This window comes from Convolutriloba macropyga, unplaced genomic scaffold, assembly GCF_964194025.1.
Source record: "Convolutriloba macropyga unplaced genomic scaffold, txConMacr16.3 SCAFFOLD_1241, whole genome shotgun sequence".
Classification (NCBI taxonomy): domain Eukaryota; kingdom Metazoa; phylum Xenacoelomorpha; order Acoela; family Convolutidae; genus Convolutriloba; species Convolutriloba macropyga.
In genome coordinates, this window is record NW_027449793.1 from 38888 (window position 1) to 57500 (window position 18613).

Below are 18613 nucleotides of genomic sequence, written 5' to 3' on the forward strand. Positions count from 1 at the left end.
TTTGCACTGAATTCTGATTGATTTTTTTCATATTTTGCTTTCCGCACGAATAAGTCCCTTTTGTCAAAAAAATGAAAATAAAGAAACTTACTTTTTTTAGAAATTTCTTCTTCAATTTTGAGAGATTTCATCTCTTCTGCAAACTGCTCTTTCTGAAGTAATCTGAAGATTGTTGCTTGAGCATTTTCCATTTCCTCAATGCGAATTACCTTTTTTGCTGCTTTTGTTTTGCTCAATGCCCGCTGTACCTATGCCATTGTATTTACAAGTCGGCTGAAATTGCTTAATCGTTCCAATTGAGCGATTGGCCTTTTTCTTCATTTGGGGATATGAAAACCAATTGTTCGATGGTTTCGTCGGAAGCGAGTGTAAAATTCACCTGTTCAGGCCATTCATTGTTTGGTTGCTTCAAACTGGCCGGCCCATAGTGCCACTCACTTTTCTTAAGCTCGTCTACTGTGATGGCTGTTGTCCCGATATCGGCTGAGTTGTTGATACCACTCACATGATTTCACTGTGAAATGTCAATTGAGTCCAATACCTCAGCAAATCAATTGGAAAACAGGAGGGGGTGTCTGTCCAAAAGTTACAACTTTGAGTCTTTGATTTGTGTTCTTTTATTATATCTTCCTTTAGTCTAACTGCCATGACTGCCGCTTGTAGTTCCAAACGTGGTATCAAAATGTGTTGCATTGGTGCAACTTTGCATTTTCCAACTACAAATGCTAAGTCTGCTGAGTATTCCCTGGGCTACAAACGTAGGTATGCTACCGCACAATTTGGGTCCACCGATGCGTCAGCGAAGACAGGAACTTCCTTTTTGTTCTTGGTTGTGCTGAAGTATCGTTTACCAATGCTGGTTCCGGCAACATCCGGAATCTGACCTTTCCATTCAGAAACTCCTCTTCTTCTTCAGGTTCCACTGAGTTGTCCCAATGTTTCTCCTTTTTTGTTAAGAAGCTCTTCACGAGGCGTCTCAATTGAACTCCGAAGGGTGCTAACGTTCCAACAGGTTCAAACACTGAAAAAACTATAGACAAGATCTTCCTCTTGGTGATTAGTGTTTCAACTTTTTTGCTAGTTCCTATGCAAACCTGCAAATTATCTTCAGTAACAGTCGACTGAAGTCCAAGCAAGGACGAACCAACCTTATAAGGTTCCATTTCAACTTTCTTTGTATCGCTGATTTTTCTCAAGTCCTCAGGGTTTTCTTCAGTAAATCTACTGCAGTTGGTGAACCACGTTTTCAGTTCAAATCCATTTTTCAACAGGAAAGGCTGTAATTGGTTAAAAACATTGATAGCTTCTTCAAGAGTGTCGTCTGACTTGAGGAAATTCTCCATGTAGAGGTTGTTTTGATTTGCTTTCGCAGCAATTGGAAACTCGTCCTCATCGTCAATCGCCACTCGCTTCAGAGCGTAGTTTGCACATATTGCTGAACTCTCTGCGCCAAAAACATGACCTTGATACTTAAAAGTTTGCACATATTCAATCATTGTTTGTCGCCAAAGAAAACTAAGGCAGTTTTACCTCGTTCAGGAACTTGCACTTGCAGAAACATTGGTGCATAATCTGCGGATAGGGCTATTGGTCGTTCCCAAAATCAAAATGTGGTTCCGATTAATCCATGTAGTAGATCGGGTTTGGCTAACAACTTGTCATTCAGGCATACATCTTTGTAATTTGCTGCAGCGTTGCAAACATGGCGACCTTTACCAGGTTTGTTTGGGTTCAAAACTGGCGAATACCATTTCTTTCTATAAGTGCCTATGACTTCCGATTTAACGAGGATCTTCTTAAATCCCTTTTAAACAATTGACTGTTGATACAATTCTTTCAACTTTGGCTCTCGTTGGCTTCTTCGTTCCATAAAGTAGAGGTGACCTAGGGCAGAGCCGTAGTTTGGAGGATTAGTTTCTGGTTTACTCCAGAGCATGCCTACTTCGTTCAACGCGCTTGTAAAGTTTGTCGTGGTCTCTAGGAGCTTCTGATACTGATCTTGTTGCTCTTTTTTTGACTGATTGAACACGTTTATTTTGGAGGCATAGGTTTCTATGTCCCGCCACGATTGAACAATTTCAGTCATTTTTACGTCGTCTGTGCTGGGAAAATGACAAACTTTATGTCCCTTTTATCCGTCATGGATCCACTGATTAGTCATCCTAGTTCCTTCTTGACAGCGACAAGTTCATTTCGCGTTCCCATTTTGTAGTCTAATGTCTTTTGTTGTTCACGGGCATCTTGACGTAGAATGATGCCAACTTCCTTCAAATTAAACTTCTGTTTGGCAGTACATTCAAGTGGCTGAAACTTTGTTTCAATTTGTTGGAGTTGTAGTTAGTGTTCCACAGAGAAATCGACAGGTGTACAAACGCCTCAATCGTGTGTTCCCTTTGAATGTATTACTTTTTTTAGGCACCTTTTCCAACTTCAGATCATTCGTTCCGTGTAAGCCGGCTATTTCAAGTGTTAACTCGGTGTCTTCGGTTTGCCACTTTTCTTGAACGCTTAGATCTTTTAATCATACCGTTGATACACCATCGAGGAAAGCATGTGTGTTTGGTCAGTTATTGTCACTCTGGTTTAAGACGGGAATAGTCTGAAGACAGCTTGTCCCTTCGTTACTTTGATTAATTATTGCAACGTTTTTGTTGACAGCGTGATTGCCCTTGTCCACTTGATTTTTTTAGTGTAGCAACTGGTTGTGCTGCTTTTAGGTACATGCATTTATAACACACGCGTTGACAATACAATCTTTGATTGCATGTCTCTTTCCCAGACACCCATAACACAATCTTTGCTTCCGCACTGACTATTTCTTATCAATTTTTAATACTCATTTTCTTGAATAATGGACAGTTCCAAAATTGATGGGTGCCATCACCAAGCGGACATTGATCGCTTTGTATTTGCTTCGTTTCCTTTACGTTGGAACTTGCACTGAATTTTGATGTCTTGGAGAACCGTTTTTCACCTTTTGCATTGAGTCAGACTTCTTTGCGCCCACTTTTAAACATGAGATTCCTTCATGCACGAATGTCGTTCCAGATAGCCACTTTTCAAACATTATTATGTCTGGCCAGTCCTCGACCTTGCCATCAACAAAGAGGAACCACTTCTCTTTGAGTGTTACATGCGTTCTTCCAAATTTTCTTTCTAGATTGCTGCAGGCAGCATGTAAAATTGTACAGAGGTATCTCATTCCAAAGACTGCTGACTTTGCTTTGCCTGTTAGTAAGGCTTTCAATTGGCTCATTTTTTTGGGGGAACCGTGCGTTTATCCACTGTTGGCATAAACATGCTAGACTATTCAGTCCACTCCAGGGGTTTTTGCGTCAAAACCATTCAACTTTAACTTTGGCAATCTGCTACTGCCTGAATGTCCAATTTGTGTGCGCATACCTATTTTGCGCAAAACATCTCTGTCTTCGACACTTGATGAACAGTCCTGAGAAATTAGATGTCGTGAAAAATGCCTCTCTTCACTCCTTTAAGGAGTGACACCAAAGCGTGTTTTTGGTCGATTTGATGTTTGTGTTTCGCTCATTGTACTGGCCCACTCCGAGACATCTCTCTTTTTTTGCAAGGCAATTGAAAGGCGACTTGTGACGAGCTTTTGTTGACTGAGAACGTACATCACCCTTCTACAATGTTGTGATTTGCAACTTGCTTTCTAGCTCTTGCTCTATTTTCGTGGTTGATGCTGCATCTCCAATTGTTTCATCTGCATTTCCAACTCCAGCTTCTTTCTCTAAAATTGCAAATTTCAAGTTGCTTTTCTCTTTTGAACTTAGCTTCAAAATCCTTCATTTTTCTCAATCGTTCGTTTCGCTGATGATGTTTCCGAAACGTTATCTGTATTTTGATTGTTTTTTGTCCATTTCGTTTAACGGTGTTCACTGTTGCGCGGCTTGTATTGTCATTTGCTTCTATGAGACAACAATATTGATCTGCCAGCAATTAACCAGTTTCAAACGCGATAGCAGTTGAATGATTTTGTTAATTTGACATTCTTTTCTGTCCATAAATGTATGGTAACCGATCGTTTTTTGTGCTAATTTATGTTTGTTGTTATAATTTGTGTTCTATTTTGTTGGTCTAATTTATGATTGCTCTAGTTTGTTGTCCTAATTTGTTGTTCTAATTTATGATTGCGAAGAGAAATCATCGCTTCGTGTTTCACAAAACTGTTGAAGGTGGTTGTCAATTGCTTTTATCTGTTGATAGATTGTTTTGAGTTCGCTAGAACAATCCCCGTTTTGAATTATGTCGTATACTTCTTGCGTTTTTGCTCGAAGTTGGTGTAAGCAGCTCTGATTCTGCTGCATTTCGAGATTGCTGCGAAGCTTTGATTAAGTCGTTTTGTGCCGTAATTTAAGAAACAGCTTGATTCTTTACTGATAACCTCGTGGTCTGAGAATGTACGAGTTGACTCACTCAAAAAAATTTACAGAAGTTCATTTTCCACTGTTAGGGTCGGCGAACCAAATGTAACGGCTGCTGTCCCAATCCATTGCAATGAGGAAATTTTTACACCGCCCAGTTCGTTTCAGTGATTCAAAATCTGTCCGGATATTTTTTTTTTGTTTTTGCAGTTTGCTTTTGTAACTGTATATCCGCTATGTTCTTACCATTGCATTAGAATTTCAATTGGGGAATATTGGCTAATCTTAGTTTTTTGATATCAAATTGGACTGGTTTTGCTACAGGTCACACAATACGGGATCTCTTTGTATATACCAGTTCAATCCGATACGTGAAACAAATTGAAGACAAAGATATAAGTCTAAGACCGGTTTATGTGGAAAAATACTAAAACCCTAACTAATGCCAGTATCGTCCTGTGTACTTACGAGCTGATATACCAGAAGCTAGAGTTCGTAACAGTTGAATTGCAATTCCAATAATTCGTAGATAAAAGATACTGTAACAAAGAACATGCTGCTCAAGAATATCTTTAAATACAAAACACAGTAACAACTTACTGCTCAAGACTAATTTAAAAGAAAGACACAAAAACACGTTATTTACTGCTCAAGTCAGTTTATTTTTTGCAAATTTGCTGATGTATAGGAAGAAAGCCGTTTTCTGCGACTGCCCCATCTGTGTCTTATAGTTTTGCTTTTGTTATTTCCCCTTTTTCTCCTCATCACGTGATTATGACGGTACTACTAACTATATCTAAAACTGGTTATAGTACTATGACAACTGAACTTCTAATACAAACGAATTTCCGTATCACTGTATTTTATGCTGATGCATTTTCTTAAGCACGCTGTGAAAGCTCAGCCTGAACATGAGCCTTGGTTAGCACTGTTTATTAGGTGTATGCGTAGTTTTTTATTCCCTGATCAAATAAGTTTGCATCCAAACCATTTTGTTTCTCAGCTTTTTTGGAATGGTTCTTTTACTATTTGCAGCCAATAGAACAATACCTAAAACATAATACTGTCATCGCGAAAAAACTCTGGTTAATAAAACACCAAGATGGCGCAATCTTGAAAATTTTTTACGTTTTTTAAAAAAATATATACATTTTTTAATACAATTGTTCCAATTTTTGTCCAAAACTAAGCCTACTGTCAGACTAAAAATAACAAGAAGCCTAATCGGATTGAATATTTCGGAGAAATAATATGAAACCAGGGCTTGAGAAAGTGTTTCTATGACTCACCATGTTTAAACACTCCGTAACTGTCCATGTCCTCATTTTCCCCCGCAAGATATGGTTTAACAATTTTATGAGGAACAAATTTAATCTATTGCACAAATCAGAAAATCTATTCCCCAAAATAAAATATCTATTCCACATAAAAGAAAAACTATTCCGCAATAACTTTACTCGTCTTTAATGTACTAGCATTGAGTCATTTGCGCTACTCGGTAGTTGTTGTTCACGCAATTGAGCAAAATCTAATAGTATCCCTGAAAAAGCAAATAAAGTGGGCATTACAGGCAACATATTTTAGACAAAGTTTTGAATCTGCTTAAGATAATAAACGCAGTCGGAAAATACTCACCGTAAAACTCTTTTAGCGAACAAAAAGATTACAAATAAAACAGTTACCACCTGTTTTTACTCCATCAACTGGACATCCATTAGACACTTGGAGTATTCATGAGTCTAACAGACAAAAATTATTTTCTAGCAAAATTCAGAACTCATTTGTGAGATTGGCGTTACCAGATTGGAATGAACTACAATGGAAGGTTGCTTGTTCAATATGGCGTGACTATAGGAACATGGCATGAAATTGGAAACGTCAATTGGACATGCTGTTTTGGGGTTGACGTATAAAAAGGCATAATCTTACCGTTTCTTTTCGTTTAATTTGTGACAATAGTGAATAAATTTAACTTTTTTGTAATGTTGAAGTAATAAGTAATTTGTAACTATTTACACTGCCAGAGTAACATCAGTTGTATGCTCCTAGAAGTGGTTCGGAATGCGGTGCTGCGTTTTTATATTTATATTGTTCGAAATGTAAAAGTCCCAGTTCATAGTTCAATTGTTTTAGGCCTTTCATTGGTTTGGCATCGAAATATCCTGCTTGCTCTAGCATCTCTTACAATAATAACACAAATCAGTTGAAACTCTTGAAAATCAGTTGCTTTGTCGAAGCTCACCGAAAAAAACAAGTTCTGAAAAGAAAAAGGACCCCCCCCCCCCCAGCTAAATGGGTACATATGATTTGCAAGCCCTCAAAGCGTGCTATAATGCTATGATATTTTACTATGTAAAGTCACGTGTTCCATAACTAAGGGGCGTAATCGATACGTCCAGTGAATCTTGATCATGCATGTCGCTACTTTCGACAATGTCTCTTGGCCTATATTACAAAGTTACAAGTCATAGCGCAATACTTTATTCGATGACTTTCTACTAATGAAAACAACTATTTTTTCAGCACTCAGCCAAAATATTTCATAAAGTCTTCAGCAGGTTTTAGTACAACTTCTCCTTTATTTTCTCAGAGGAGCGTGAAATGTTAGTGGATCAACTTTTTTCACATTTGCCTCTTTTTCTTCATCTTCGGTGAGAATTTTTCTTCGTGCCATGAAAATAGCTTTAGGTACTGAAACAGTTTGACAAGCTATAGATCGCATAAGTACTGGTTCAACACCCGCCATCGTGCTTCGCCTGGTTGCCGAAAGGGGTTCCCGTTTTGTGCGGAATTCGGTTGCGCTGGCTCGTTTGGATCCCGGTAGAGGAACTAAGCCCAGTACTCCCCCTTTGTAGCCAGCGTATTGTTTGGACGCTTTGGTTCCAAAAATGTTGCTCGTATCTAGAAAAATTGAAAACTCAAAACAACTCTATTCAAAAAATAATCGAGAAGTTGTTACGGCGGAGAAATAATTCGTCAAAATTTGTCAAAAAAATTATTTGTAAATTATTTAAATATTTGAATTGAAAGTTTAAATTTTTATTATTCAGAGATTTGAACTCAGATGACAGAAGATACAAACAATTATCATGAAGCACTAAATCAATTCACCACCTTAGACACCATACAAGTGCCTCAGGAGGTGCCGATTTAAATTTTCTCATGAAAATTATATTTTCCTATTATATTTTACTTAATGGTAAATTTTACAAAAACAGTTTACAAATAATGCACAAGTTACTGTCTATATTTATAAAGTGTTGCAAACAATGGATTCTAGGGAACTATTTGAAAACAATTAATCATTTTCTAAATAGAAGTTGTCCTTTCACCGTGAAATGTCTTGTTGAACGTAAAGTAACATGCATTCAGAGTCAAACACGTTCAACAAGACATTTCACGGTGAAAGGACAACTTCTATTTAGAAAATGATTAATTGTTTTCAAATAGTTCCCTAGAATCCATTGTTTGCAACACTTTATAAATATAGACAGTAACCTGTGCATTATTTGTAAACTGTTTTTGTAAAATTTACCATTAAGTAAAATATTATAGGAAAATATAATTTTCATTAGAAAATTTAAATCGGTACTTTGTTCCAACTCTCGCTAGCCGGGCTAAGATTTCAAGACTTTGCCTTCGACCAGTGCATGCATACGTGAGTAAAATGCAAGTCAAATTGCATTTCTTGGAAATGCAATGGATTACTTGGAAAAAATTGCAGCGTTGAAGAAAAGTTCCATTAAAACGCGTTACAGTAGTTACTAAAATGTCTGCATCAGATAGTACAGTCCAGATAACCTTTAAACCGTCAGTCACTTCAAAGTCTGTTCAATGATCCAAGCATACGTCTCCTAGAAGCCGGACCAGGCGAAAAAATTGAAGAAGGATCCGAAAAAGTTAGAGATAAAAAAAGAAAAACTGTCGACAGCCTAATTTTTAAGCTAAAAAAAGTTCTAATTTGGTTAGCAATTTCTTTAGATTTGATAAACAATGTTAATTTAGACTCTTAACTTGACGATAAGCGTAAAATCAAAAACAGTTAAAAATGTATTTTAAGGAACTCTGATAACTTAATGCGCTAAGTCAAGTGTATAAACATTCAATTATAGTGCAGGGCCTTTTTGATTTCTCCAAAACAATTTGATTCCGTTCTTCAACTTTAAACGTTTTCCTGTCAATTTGCCCGAGGAATTCTCCATTCCATTTAATCGAGAGAATGAGTGATGAAACGAAAGTGAAAATTGTGACAAATGTAAAACAAAAAAGTTTATCGAAACGTAAAGTCATAGCCGGAATAAAGTCATAGCCAACAAAATACGAGAAACGACCCGAGCAGTACTACAAATTTATCACTAAACAAATCATGCCTAAATTCGAAATTAAAAAATGACGCATAATTCAATTACTAGTTGCCAAATAAATCGATGGAAAGTAAAGTGAAGACACAGCTTTTAGTTAAAAATGCTAGCACCGCTTTTCTTTTAGGTTGTGGGTAGGTAGACGGGGACTGATAGGGTGTTAACAATGAAGAATGGAAGTCTTGGATGAATGGAAGTCTTGGGGTAAAGAGGCGTACGGATAGGTAGATTCGGGATGGGGCGGTAGGTTGATTGGGGTAGGCGGGGTAGCTAGATGGGGCTTAGCTAGGTGAAGGTGGGAAGTAGAGGTAAATTGGTGATGTTTTTTATTTGAATAAGGAAGAAAGCCGAAAAATGTATTTTGAGAAGTTGACCGTGGCTATCAAATATACGATAAAAAATACGATAACAATGGCACAACTGTCTTTTCAGAAAAGTGCTATTTAGCTGACAGGAGATGTCGGTTCCCACCTCTTCCCATCGAATTTCAGAGCCTTTATTTATCAATGAACTTAGCAATTATTAAAATTTTGTGACAAATGACAAACTTTAGAGAAGGTTACGAGGTTTTCAAATGAAAAAACCAAGAGCTTTTTTGAGGGCCAAGAAACGATGTGGAGCAGATTTTGTTTTCTCAACGAATTTCGTTTCGAAACTTTCTCCTTTAATTAAACAGCTAGGATAACTGAATTTCTTGTTATAAGTTGTTGTCTTTAGAACAACCGGAAAAATATATGAGAGCCATCGGTAAATTGCAACTTTCAAGGTAAATTACACCTTTCTAATTAAAAATATGACAAGACCAAATCATTTTCTTTAAGTGTAAAAATAATGAGAAAAAAATTAAAGCTTCAAATTATGCATCAAACGATTTAAGAGAAAATACGAGGAACTGCAACCTCTTTTTTTAAGAAATTTGTAAATAATATTTCAAAGTTATATACAACAGAGTTTTTCTGAAAAAATTTTCCTAAGTCGTAAAAATGCGAAATTAACATTTTTAAAAATTTTTCTGATATTAAATTTCGAGTTTTGGGTCGCAACTTCTCAGACTAAATAACCCTTGTCTCCCGATGGTCTTTTTTGAGCCCAATTTTCAACAGTTGGTTATCCCCGATCCCAAGTAAAAATAACTAAAATTCCAATGTTTAATTTTTTTTATGATGAAAAGCATCCTTTTTCGAAAAAAGAGCACAAAAAAATGTTAACAAAACTACGGGTAACCAATTTTGAGTGATACATGCTGGTAGTTTATCTAAGATTAAGAAATATTTTACCAGTCCTTTTCAATTTTTCATACTTCAAATAACCCCGGATGGAATATTTTAACGCGGACAAACTTTTCTGTGTCGTTTTTTTTCGGTTTTATCAAGATATGGTCACAATTTTGCAGCCTCACTTTCCTTTAAGTGTTATAAATTAAAACTCAAAATATGGAAAAGTGGTTTTCAAATTGAGTCATTTTTTTCATTGGTAAGAAAATTTTCCTAAACAAAAATTTTTATGGCTTCCAGCTAATTTATGTCAAAATTTATTTAAGAAATGCAACAATTGTTTTTTTAAGATTTTTTTTGCTAAACTAACTAATTCGCTACCTTATAAAAAAATCATGGGTTTTTATTAGACGCACAGCATTAGTGAGACTGTTGTCGATTTTTACAATCAAAATTGATTGGGTCTGTATTGTCGCGCTCTCTTTTTTAAAATCAGTTTGTACGTTTTCTTAAATTTCTTTTGGAAATAAGAGATAAGAGTGTTGTCATATACAAATTCAAACAATGAGAAATCTTAACTACGTTGAGATGACGCCTAATGAAAAAAACCGTTTTCAGAGAAAACCTCATGGTTTCATTGACTCCTACATTTTTTTTGCGCATTTTTAAAAATCTTTCAAGTTTTGCAAGAATATATCATTCCTTTTGTGGTCTTTCTTCTTAGTGTTACCAAACAAAAGTCAAAATTACTATCTTTGGAGTGAACTTATCACTTATGTAAATTAAATAGTGTTTTCCGTTGATACCTATTACCACTTTGTCTTTGTTTAGACTTCTTTCTAGAAGTTGTTATGAAATTTTATAGTTATTGGGCATCAAAAAATCAATTGAACTATGGATTTTCCTACTTTTTATTCTTCTGTTTGTTGACTAATTAACTAAGCTTGCTAAGGATTGTTCCCCTTTGCTTTGTAGTGAAGTAGTGAATTGTTTCTTTAGTTTTATTTTTATCTGTCGCTAGTTTGATTTTTTCTTAATAAGGTTCTTTTAAAAGAAAATAAAAATTTTTGAGCGTAATTAAAATTTTCGTTGTTTTATTTTGCTGTTTGTCTTGTCTTGTATTCTCATTAATCGGCCCTCTTATGTCGCATTATTCAATTCATTTAATAGTTTGAGTCTAGTATTTTTTTAACCTATACATCTATTTCTTTCGTACAGTATGTGTATTGTCGAAAGTTTCTAATATCTTCCTCATTTGTTAGACAATTAAGTCAAAATGTGGGGTCAGAACGTTGTGCATGACACAATATCCCAAAGCCTCCTTGTTTTTATTTGTAACATACGTTCAGAAGACACAGCAAACCTGGTGATAGCTACACGTTAGAGGCTACTAAAACTTTGTTGGTTTTTCACTTTGCGAACATTATGTGGTCTAGGAGTCATTGTTGGAAAATCGAAACTTAAATTGTGAATGGGAAATTATCCATTCACGTGAGAATCTGGACCTGAAGTAAAAAAAACCCTTGATTTCATGTTTGAAAAAGAACTTCAAAAGAGGGAGGGAGGATTTTGCCGCATTTCAGCAATTATGCACGGTTAATGTTTTGAACATTTTTTAAAATCTTTTTTCGTCTACAAGAAAAGTAATAATTTTGCTCATGCTTTATTAAATTTTCTATCTATGTTACAAGTTGTCGGAAATGTTTAGATAAAGGTGGGGTATTATCCACGGTCGACTAATCAAGCCAATCGCCTTCAGACGTTATCTCTAGTTTGTACAATTTATACAGACATTGAGAAATGTATTTTTGATGTTCCCTCAGTTCAATTTTGAGAGTATGGATGAAACAATAGCGTCGCGACAGTATTAAATTGCCGACGTCACAGATCCTGAAAAAGATGTATTTTTTGCAGTCAAGTTCAGTTTAATTTTAATCCCTGAGGTAGTATGATGAAATAGCACACGAGAGATTAAAATTCAAAGACGAAATGATAAATTTAATAAGCCAAAAAAAAATTGCCCTCTGAACCAGAAAAATAGAACAAATAAACTATATTTAGGGAAGAACTGCAATGCAATTGCCCGCAAACAGAATTAGCACATGGAGCTGAAAATAACAATATCAGAATTTTTGAGGTCTGAATATAGCGACCGGAAACAAGAGAAAACGCAATGAGATATTTTATTTTTGCAAATATATAAATATTATGATTTCATTTTGACTGCATTTCGAGATGCGCTTTACTAAAATCAGGCCAAAAGTTCTTTAGAAAGATCATAATAAAAACCATGATGAAACAAGGAGGCTCGGTAATGTGCGTTGGCACATAACGTTCCAACCCCGCTCATCCACATTTTTGGCATAATTGTCAGTCAAATGAGGAATAGATAGAAAAACCCCAAAAAATCAAGTATTTTTCAAAATAATTGATGTATGGACGAAAAGATCGCCTCCAAAGCAAATAACTCAGAGGAGTAAAAAGGCCCCCATTAGATTGGTGAGATCTGTCATTTTAAAGAAATTGAGTCAAGATGAGCAAAAAAATACAAAAAAAAAATAATATCCAAAAATTATGTCAATTTTTAAAAAAAGAAAACGTACTAACGAAGCCAAAATAGCGTCAGTTAAAATTGAAACTGAACAAAAAAGCTTGTACTTCACTAGAAAAGATATGGGACCAGTCCATAATGAGGTTTGGTAATAATAAGACAAAAAAGAACAAAAACAACAACGTTTAAAATTTCGCTCACATTTTTAAAAACGATAAATTTCAAAGAATTAGAAACCAATATATATCAACTGAAAACATTCAACACGCTTATGATTACCTTGTGCCTTTAAAGGAGGGCATTAAGACATGTCATCATTCAAATTTTATCGCGGTTACAAAAAGAACAACAAATATAACAACAAACAGCAAGAAAACACTTTAGCAGCCGTAAAACAATATTTCGGTATATAATGCGGTATATAACCTCTCATTATTGAGACTACATTACATGCAGACAGAAAAAAAAAGAAAAAAGTGCAACTTTAAAAGAAAGTTTTGTATTTTTTTTGAAAAAAAAACTGTTTTCAAAGTTGTCAAAACCATCAGCTATGAAATAATTAAAATTTTTCTATAATCGTCCAAAAAAAGCCCTTGAGACTCTTAATTATTCATAATATGTCTTAAATCTGACAAAAAAATCGTCAAATTAGTCAAAAATAGGTTATTTTTTGCGTACAAAGTTGAAGCCAGTAAAGTCATAACAAATTCTTTAAAAACATTAGATTTTACAAAATTGCACCTTCACTTGAAGCCAGTAGTGTTGTACGTGATTTGTTATTAACGTGAGTAGGTAATAAATCGACAAAAGAAGAAAATGCGAAATAAAAAAGTGTTTGTTTTATTTTGGAAAACATTCGTTTGCAAAGACATGGAAGCAATCAGCTTTCTACTAAAATAAGAATATCGGCTCCTCTATTCCTCAATAATAAAAGCAATGAGATTTTTCTTTATTTAGGAAACTTCATATCATTAAAGAGACAAATTTAAAACGACAGGTAAAGGCAAAAGTAAAAATTTTCAACTAAAATCATCAAGAGAGATGTGTCGAAGCTGTTGAGACCTTAATCTATATCTTAAAAGATTTTGAAATATTTAATTGTGGTTAATTTTGAACGCCAAGAATTTGATATGTGGTTTTTCCATAATTTCATGAAGTGATAAAAACGTGAAAAAAACGAGAAGAATTGGCAAATCCCTAGAAAAAAATGTGAAATCTAGTGGTATCAAAACTAGAAAACCATAACATAACGCTTGAAAAAGCAATAAATACTAAATTTTGAACCAGAAAAAAGAAGAAGCTACAATTTGACCAAATTAAAAATAATAGTGACAAAGTTCGAAAAGCCATTGTTTATTTTAAAATCAATTTTTTTGAAAAGTTAAAACTACCATAAGTTTTCGAGTATAAAGCTCGATGCATTTATTTGGAACTGCTTCGGAAGCCAATTGGACCTATCATCAATGAATTTCATTTGAATTGTTCTGTTCTTTAATTAATGAAAAAATGTCAATTTTATTTAAGAGTTATCAATTTTTATTACAATCCGAATTATTTTTGGATTATAACAGTCCAAGCTTGGACCACGCAACTAGCCTTGCTATTGCTGTTTGTCTAATAGGAACACTTAATTGTTTCGAATGTTATAGATATAAATAACTTAATAATTAAAAAACCAAAAACAAATTCTGCGTTTTTGATAATCATAGAGTAATGTTAGCAAAAAACGGCAAATTTTTAATTATAGAGCACTCTCAAAAAAGTTTGAAGTAGGACTAGCCTTCTTTCGAGTTTAGAAAGCTTGTGTTAGTGGTTTTGGGTGTGCCTTTCCGGCAATTTTACTCAAAGTGGACTTTAGCATCTTATTTTGTGCTAATTTTGATGAAATCGTCTTATATTTAAAATATTGAGCCAAAACTTTAGCCAAAAAATAATTAAATAAAAATCGCAACAATACATTTTGGTCTCAAAAAATAAAATCAACACTTTTGTTAGCAATTTTAACATATTTTAGCAAATTGATTAAAATTTAGGCAAAAATTCCGGAAAATGTGAATAAAATAACGCGAACCGGTCTAATATTCACAAAAAGTAAACCTCGATAACTCGCTTTAGAAAACAAAATTGGAAAAATCTTTTTAGTTCCATTTTCTCCGCTGGACGGGCTTTTTAATGAGACCATTGACAACTCTCTACGATGAATATATCAATCGGTCAAAATTAACTAAAAATTAACCTCAAAAGGGGTCGGAACAACTAGATCCTCAGAACTTTTATGCATTAATATACAGGGGCTGCAAACAGGTGATCAAAATAGAAAATTCCACAATTTAAAATTTACTAAATTTTAAGGTTGTTCTTATGCACCTGTTTCGATGGTAGTGTGTGACTTGACAGTGGTGTACAATGTTGGTCTCTCCACTTGAAACTCAGCTGCTTGAGGTCCCACTCCCATGTTTGATGCACTGTTCAGAATCCTCATCAAGTGATGAATCAACACCTGGAAATAGATCATCACACCTAAACTGTGTTTTCCCGCGTAAAACAAAAACTTCATACGTAATGCCAATTGAGACGAGCAAGATTTTGCTTTTCGTGAAAAAACTTGCTTCAGCAAGATCCTTTTGTTCTTATCTTCAATTTTGTTTTTTAATTGGAATATCTTGAGAAGTTTTATTCACATCCAATTACGTATGCGATCTCGCAGTACGCAGTCTACTTCCGGTATGCAGCACAAAATTTGTCGGCTAGTATCGAATTAGAATACAACAAACAGAAAAAGAACTTCACAAAAACTTTTGTTGTCATAACAATGTTTCAATGAATCAATTTGCTGAGCTAATGAAAATAAAAAAACAGGGAAACCCAGCGACAACTTTCTGTAACATTCCAACCATGCAATCTATATTTTCCAATACTGCCATGTAGAATGGCTTGAAAAACAAGTTGTCCCCACAAAGCTGAATTTTCAGCAGAATGTTGCGTGAAAATTTTGAACTACGAAAACTTATATTTCTAATGATTTCCAAAATTCTCTTATACTGCTCGTTTTGCTACTCTTTACTTCAGTTCGAAAGAAATCAAATTTGTATAAAAAAAGAAGGATGACTAAAAAGAATCAAACATGCACTTTCTGATAAGTTTACCATCGAATTATCTATTTTTGAAGAGTTGAAACTCAACTGCTAATAAAAGAGCCAATTTTTAATTTCCAGAGGTTGGCAAGCAACGAGGAATAATTGAGAAATACTGAATGTTTATTCAGATTTTATTCATCGTCGAATTTTGATTTAAGAAACCAAGCCTCCTTGTGATTAGCGGCTCAGCAAAAAGAAGTGCATTCTTAATGGAAATTGTTTTCCATTGACAACAATAATCATCAGTTTTGGATGGTTCTGCTAATTATTGTTTCGCGGAAAGATTTTAAATAACCGAAGAAGCTCAAACTGTAAGGAAACATGAGAGACTTTTTGTGGCAGAGAGAAGAGTGAAGTTTAGGTTAGAGGTGCTGAAACACAATGTATATGAATATATATTAATCAATCTACTCGATAAGCTAAATCTTCGCAGTAATTCTTGAAATGTTTAGATTAAATTTTAGCAGAACAGCTAAGTTAAGGTAGAGAGAGACCTTTTCACTTTGTAGGGATTACCCTATGTTTTCCCAAAAAGGGTTATATCAGAATTTTAATAAGATTTTGAAATTTTGGATTAATTTACCGGAAGATTTACCTAAAAATTCAGTTTCTTCTAATTTTTCGGGTAAATTTTAAACTAACTGTCGAAATCTCCCGAAGTGCTTAAATCGTTTAACAGATTAGATTCAAAAGTTTTAGAGAGATTTCAAACAAATTTCTAGCATGTGAGATTTGTATAATTTTTATGAATTATCTGCAAAATTATAAATGAAATAAATCACTTGAAAAGTCTGTCTGGTATACCTGTTTAAATTAAAATTTTTATCTCAAACTATTGTGTTTACCATCCCATTACCTTAACGTATCTGAAAACTGCCTGAACTTTTTAACTCGCCATTAAGGGTAAACTTACCCTTGCAGAACTTAAATGTTTAGGTAATTTTACGCTGTCAGTAATGAAATAATCAATTTTATCGTAAACAAAGGAATCTTATCATTCTATAAGTTAAGATAGCTACATGGGTAAGTAAGTGTATATTCACACGTTTGTTGACATGGCGAGCCCTTGGTGTTTACTGCAAAGTTGAAGTTAGTTGATATAAGCCAAAGGTCAGATTTTCCTGAAATCTTTATGGAAAATAGCAAAAAAATTAAGATAACTAAACTCCGACTTTGTATCGTAAGCAGTAGTATTGAGACGATGAATGTTATCCCTTGTATTAGCGGACAATTTTTCTTGTGGAATTTATATGTTAAGATATGCAAAAAACAGCGAGAAGACTTAAAATAAAGCTTTTTTTTCTACCTCTCTTTGTCCCGCTGTTGCATAAGCAGCTTGTTCTTCGGTCATTTGATCATTTTCTGCGCTTTCGGTTGTTTGATCAGCCTTCTTCGGATCCGGAGGAAGGCTCATTTTGATGGTTTTGGCAGTGTCTGCATGAAAAAATAAAACGTCAAAGCATAAGTAGACAAAACTCTTACAAAGTGGAAAGAATGCAGAAACATTTCTAGAACTATAATGCGTGCAAATTTAAAAGATTTATCATTAATATTTACCATACTCTGTAGAAAATAGAGCTGTAATATGTACGACTAGGCTATATCTGACAAATACAACTAACATTACGCTTCTGAAAATGTACATTAATCAAGACAGCAGTTATAAAGAAGCCCTTCGAAGTATGTATATCATTTAAGCGTTTCTGTCATTTTTCTGATAATGACCTAGAACAACAAGACAACTATGAGTCCCACGGAGGACGCCAGTAGAACTGAACGAGCGCAGAGCAGAATGATATAAAAGAGATTTTAAAACCAAATACATTCCGTGCTCTGATTGGTTGATCTTAAACTCAATTCTTTAGAGGCAAGTTTTTGTGATAAAATACATACAAAATAGCGTAACGAAGGTTTGTATATTGTCGCTAGCCCTTCGCTCTCCCTGGTTGAGGGTTCGGGAAACGGAGAGGCCGGGTGGAGCGCAACCAAACCACACACTATATATAATCAAGCGACGACAGCGACAACTAATTAATTCGTCATTTTTTACATTTGTTGTAGTTTAATTTAAACCAATCAAATTTTTTGACCTCACAAATTTAAAAATTTGGCACTGATTCTCATTTTTTTTGCGTTCAACTGTGCACCCGATCAGCTCTAATTTGCAGCCGACCACAGAGAGTTGGGTCCTAATTTTATCAAATTTAAGCATAATTAATCTCTTTATCTCTAGTGTCAAGTACATCGAAATTCGATGTAGCCAAGCCTACTATTTAGAAAACATTTTGGATCTTTTCAACAGTTGACTTCTTTGGTACCTAGTAAAGAGTCGCACCCCAAACCCCCTCCCACCGCCTTCTGTGTTATAATTTTCTACAATATTACTTGGCCTGCAAGTTTAATTGTCCAACTTTCAATTTACTTGCATTTGCGGACCGCTGTTCACGGTCATGCCTCTCATACGCTGTGTGATGTGATTCGTAAACCTCGGGTCGGTAATGTGCATGTGTGGAAAGTTTTTAGTCGTCTCTGGTGTGTTAATAAATTGCTCTCTTAAATTCTATTCAAGACTGACCCCCTTTTTGTAGAGTGGGCAATTGTTGAAAAGATTCCCATTTTGCATTTTGTGTCGAATTAGAGCTTCCAATTTCTTGAAGTTCTATATTTTCAGATTTTACTATTATAACAATTTAAATAAAATCTCATAATATGCAAGTTTGCAGGCTTGCACGACCATTTGCCTATATCGTTCAAAAACAATTGAAAGAAAATGACCTGCAAGGTTTCTTGGACAATAGTGTTGTTGAAAATCAGTGTATGGTTTATTTATATAGAAGATCTGACTACAAAAGCGTCTTTGCGCAGATCTGTTGATAGATAAGTTCTTTGCGTATAATTCTCCATAGATAATGTCACCAGACAGGTGCTTTTAGTAGGTTTTTACGGAACAAAAAAAACAATTGGA

The 18613-nt window shown here is 34.7% G+C and overlaps 1 protein-coding gene across 1 annotated transcript in view; it reads right to left on the minus strand.

Moving 5' to 3' along the window:
- Positions 1-6850: 6850 nt before the first annotated feature.
- LOC142355334 (uncharacterized) overlaps positions 6851-18613 on the minus strand; it is a 12781-nt gene continuing 1018 nt past the window's right edge. The window contains exons 2-4 of the mRNA XM_075407537.1: positions 16955-17082; positions 14879-15011; positions 6851-7286 (exon numbers count right to left, since the gene is read on the minus strand). Of these exons, the coding sequence (XP_075263652.1) occupies positions 6964-7286; positions 14879-15011; positions 16955-17082 (584 nt within the window). The 3' untranslated portion in view covers positions 6851-6963. The remainder of the gene's footprint in view (positions 7287-14878; positions 15012-16954; positions 17083-18613) is intronic.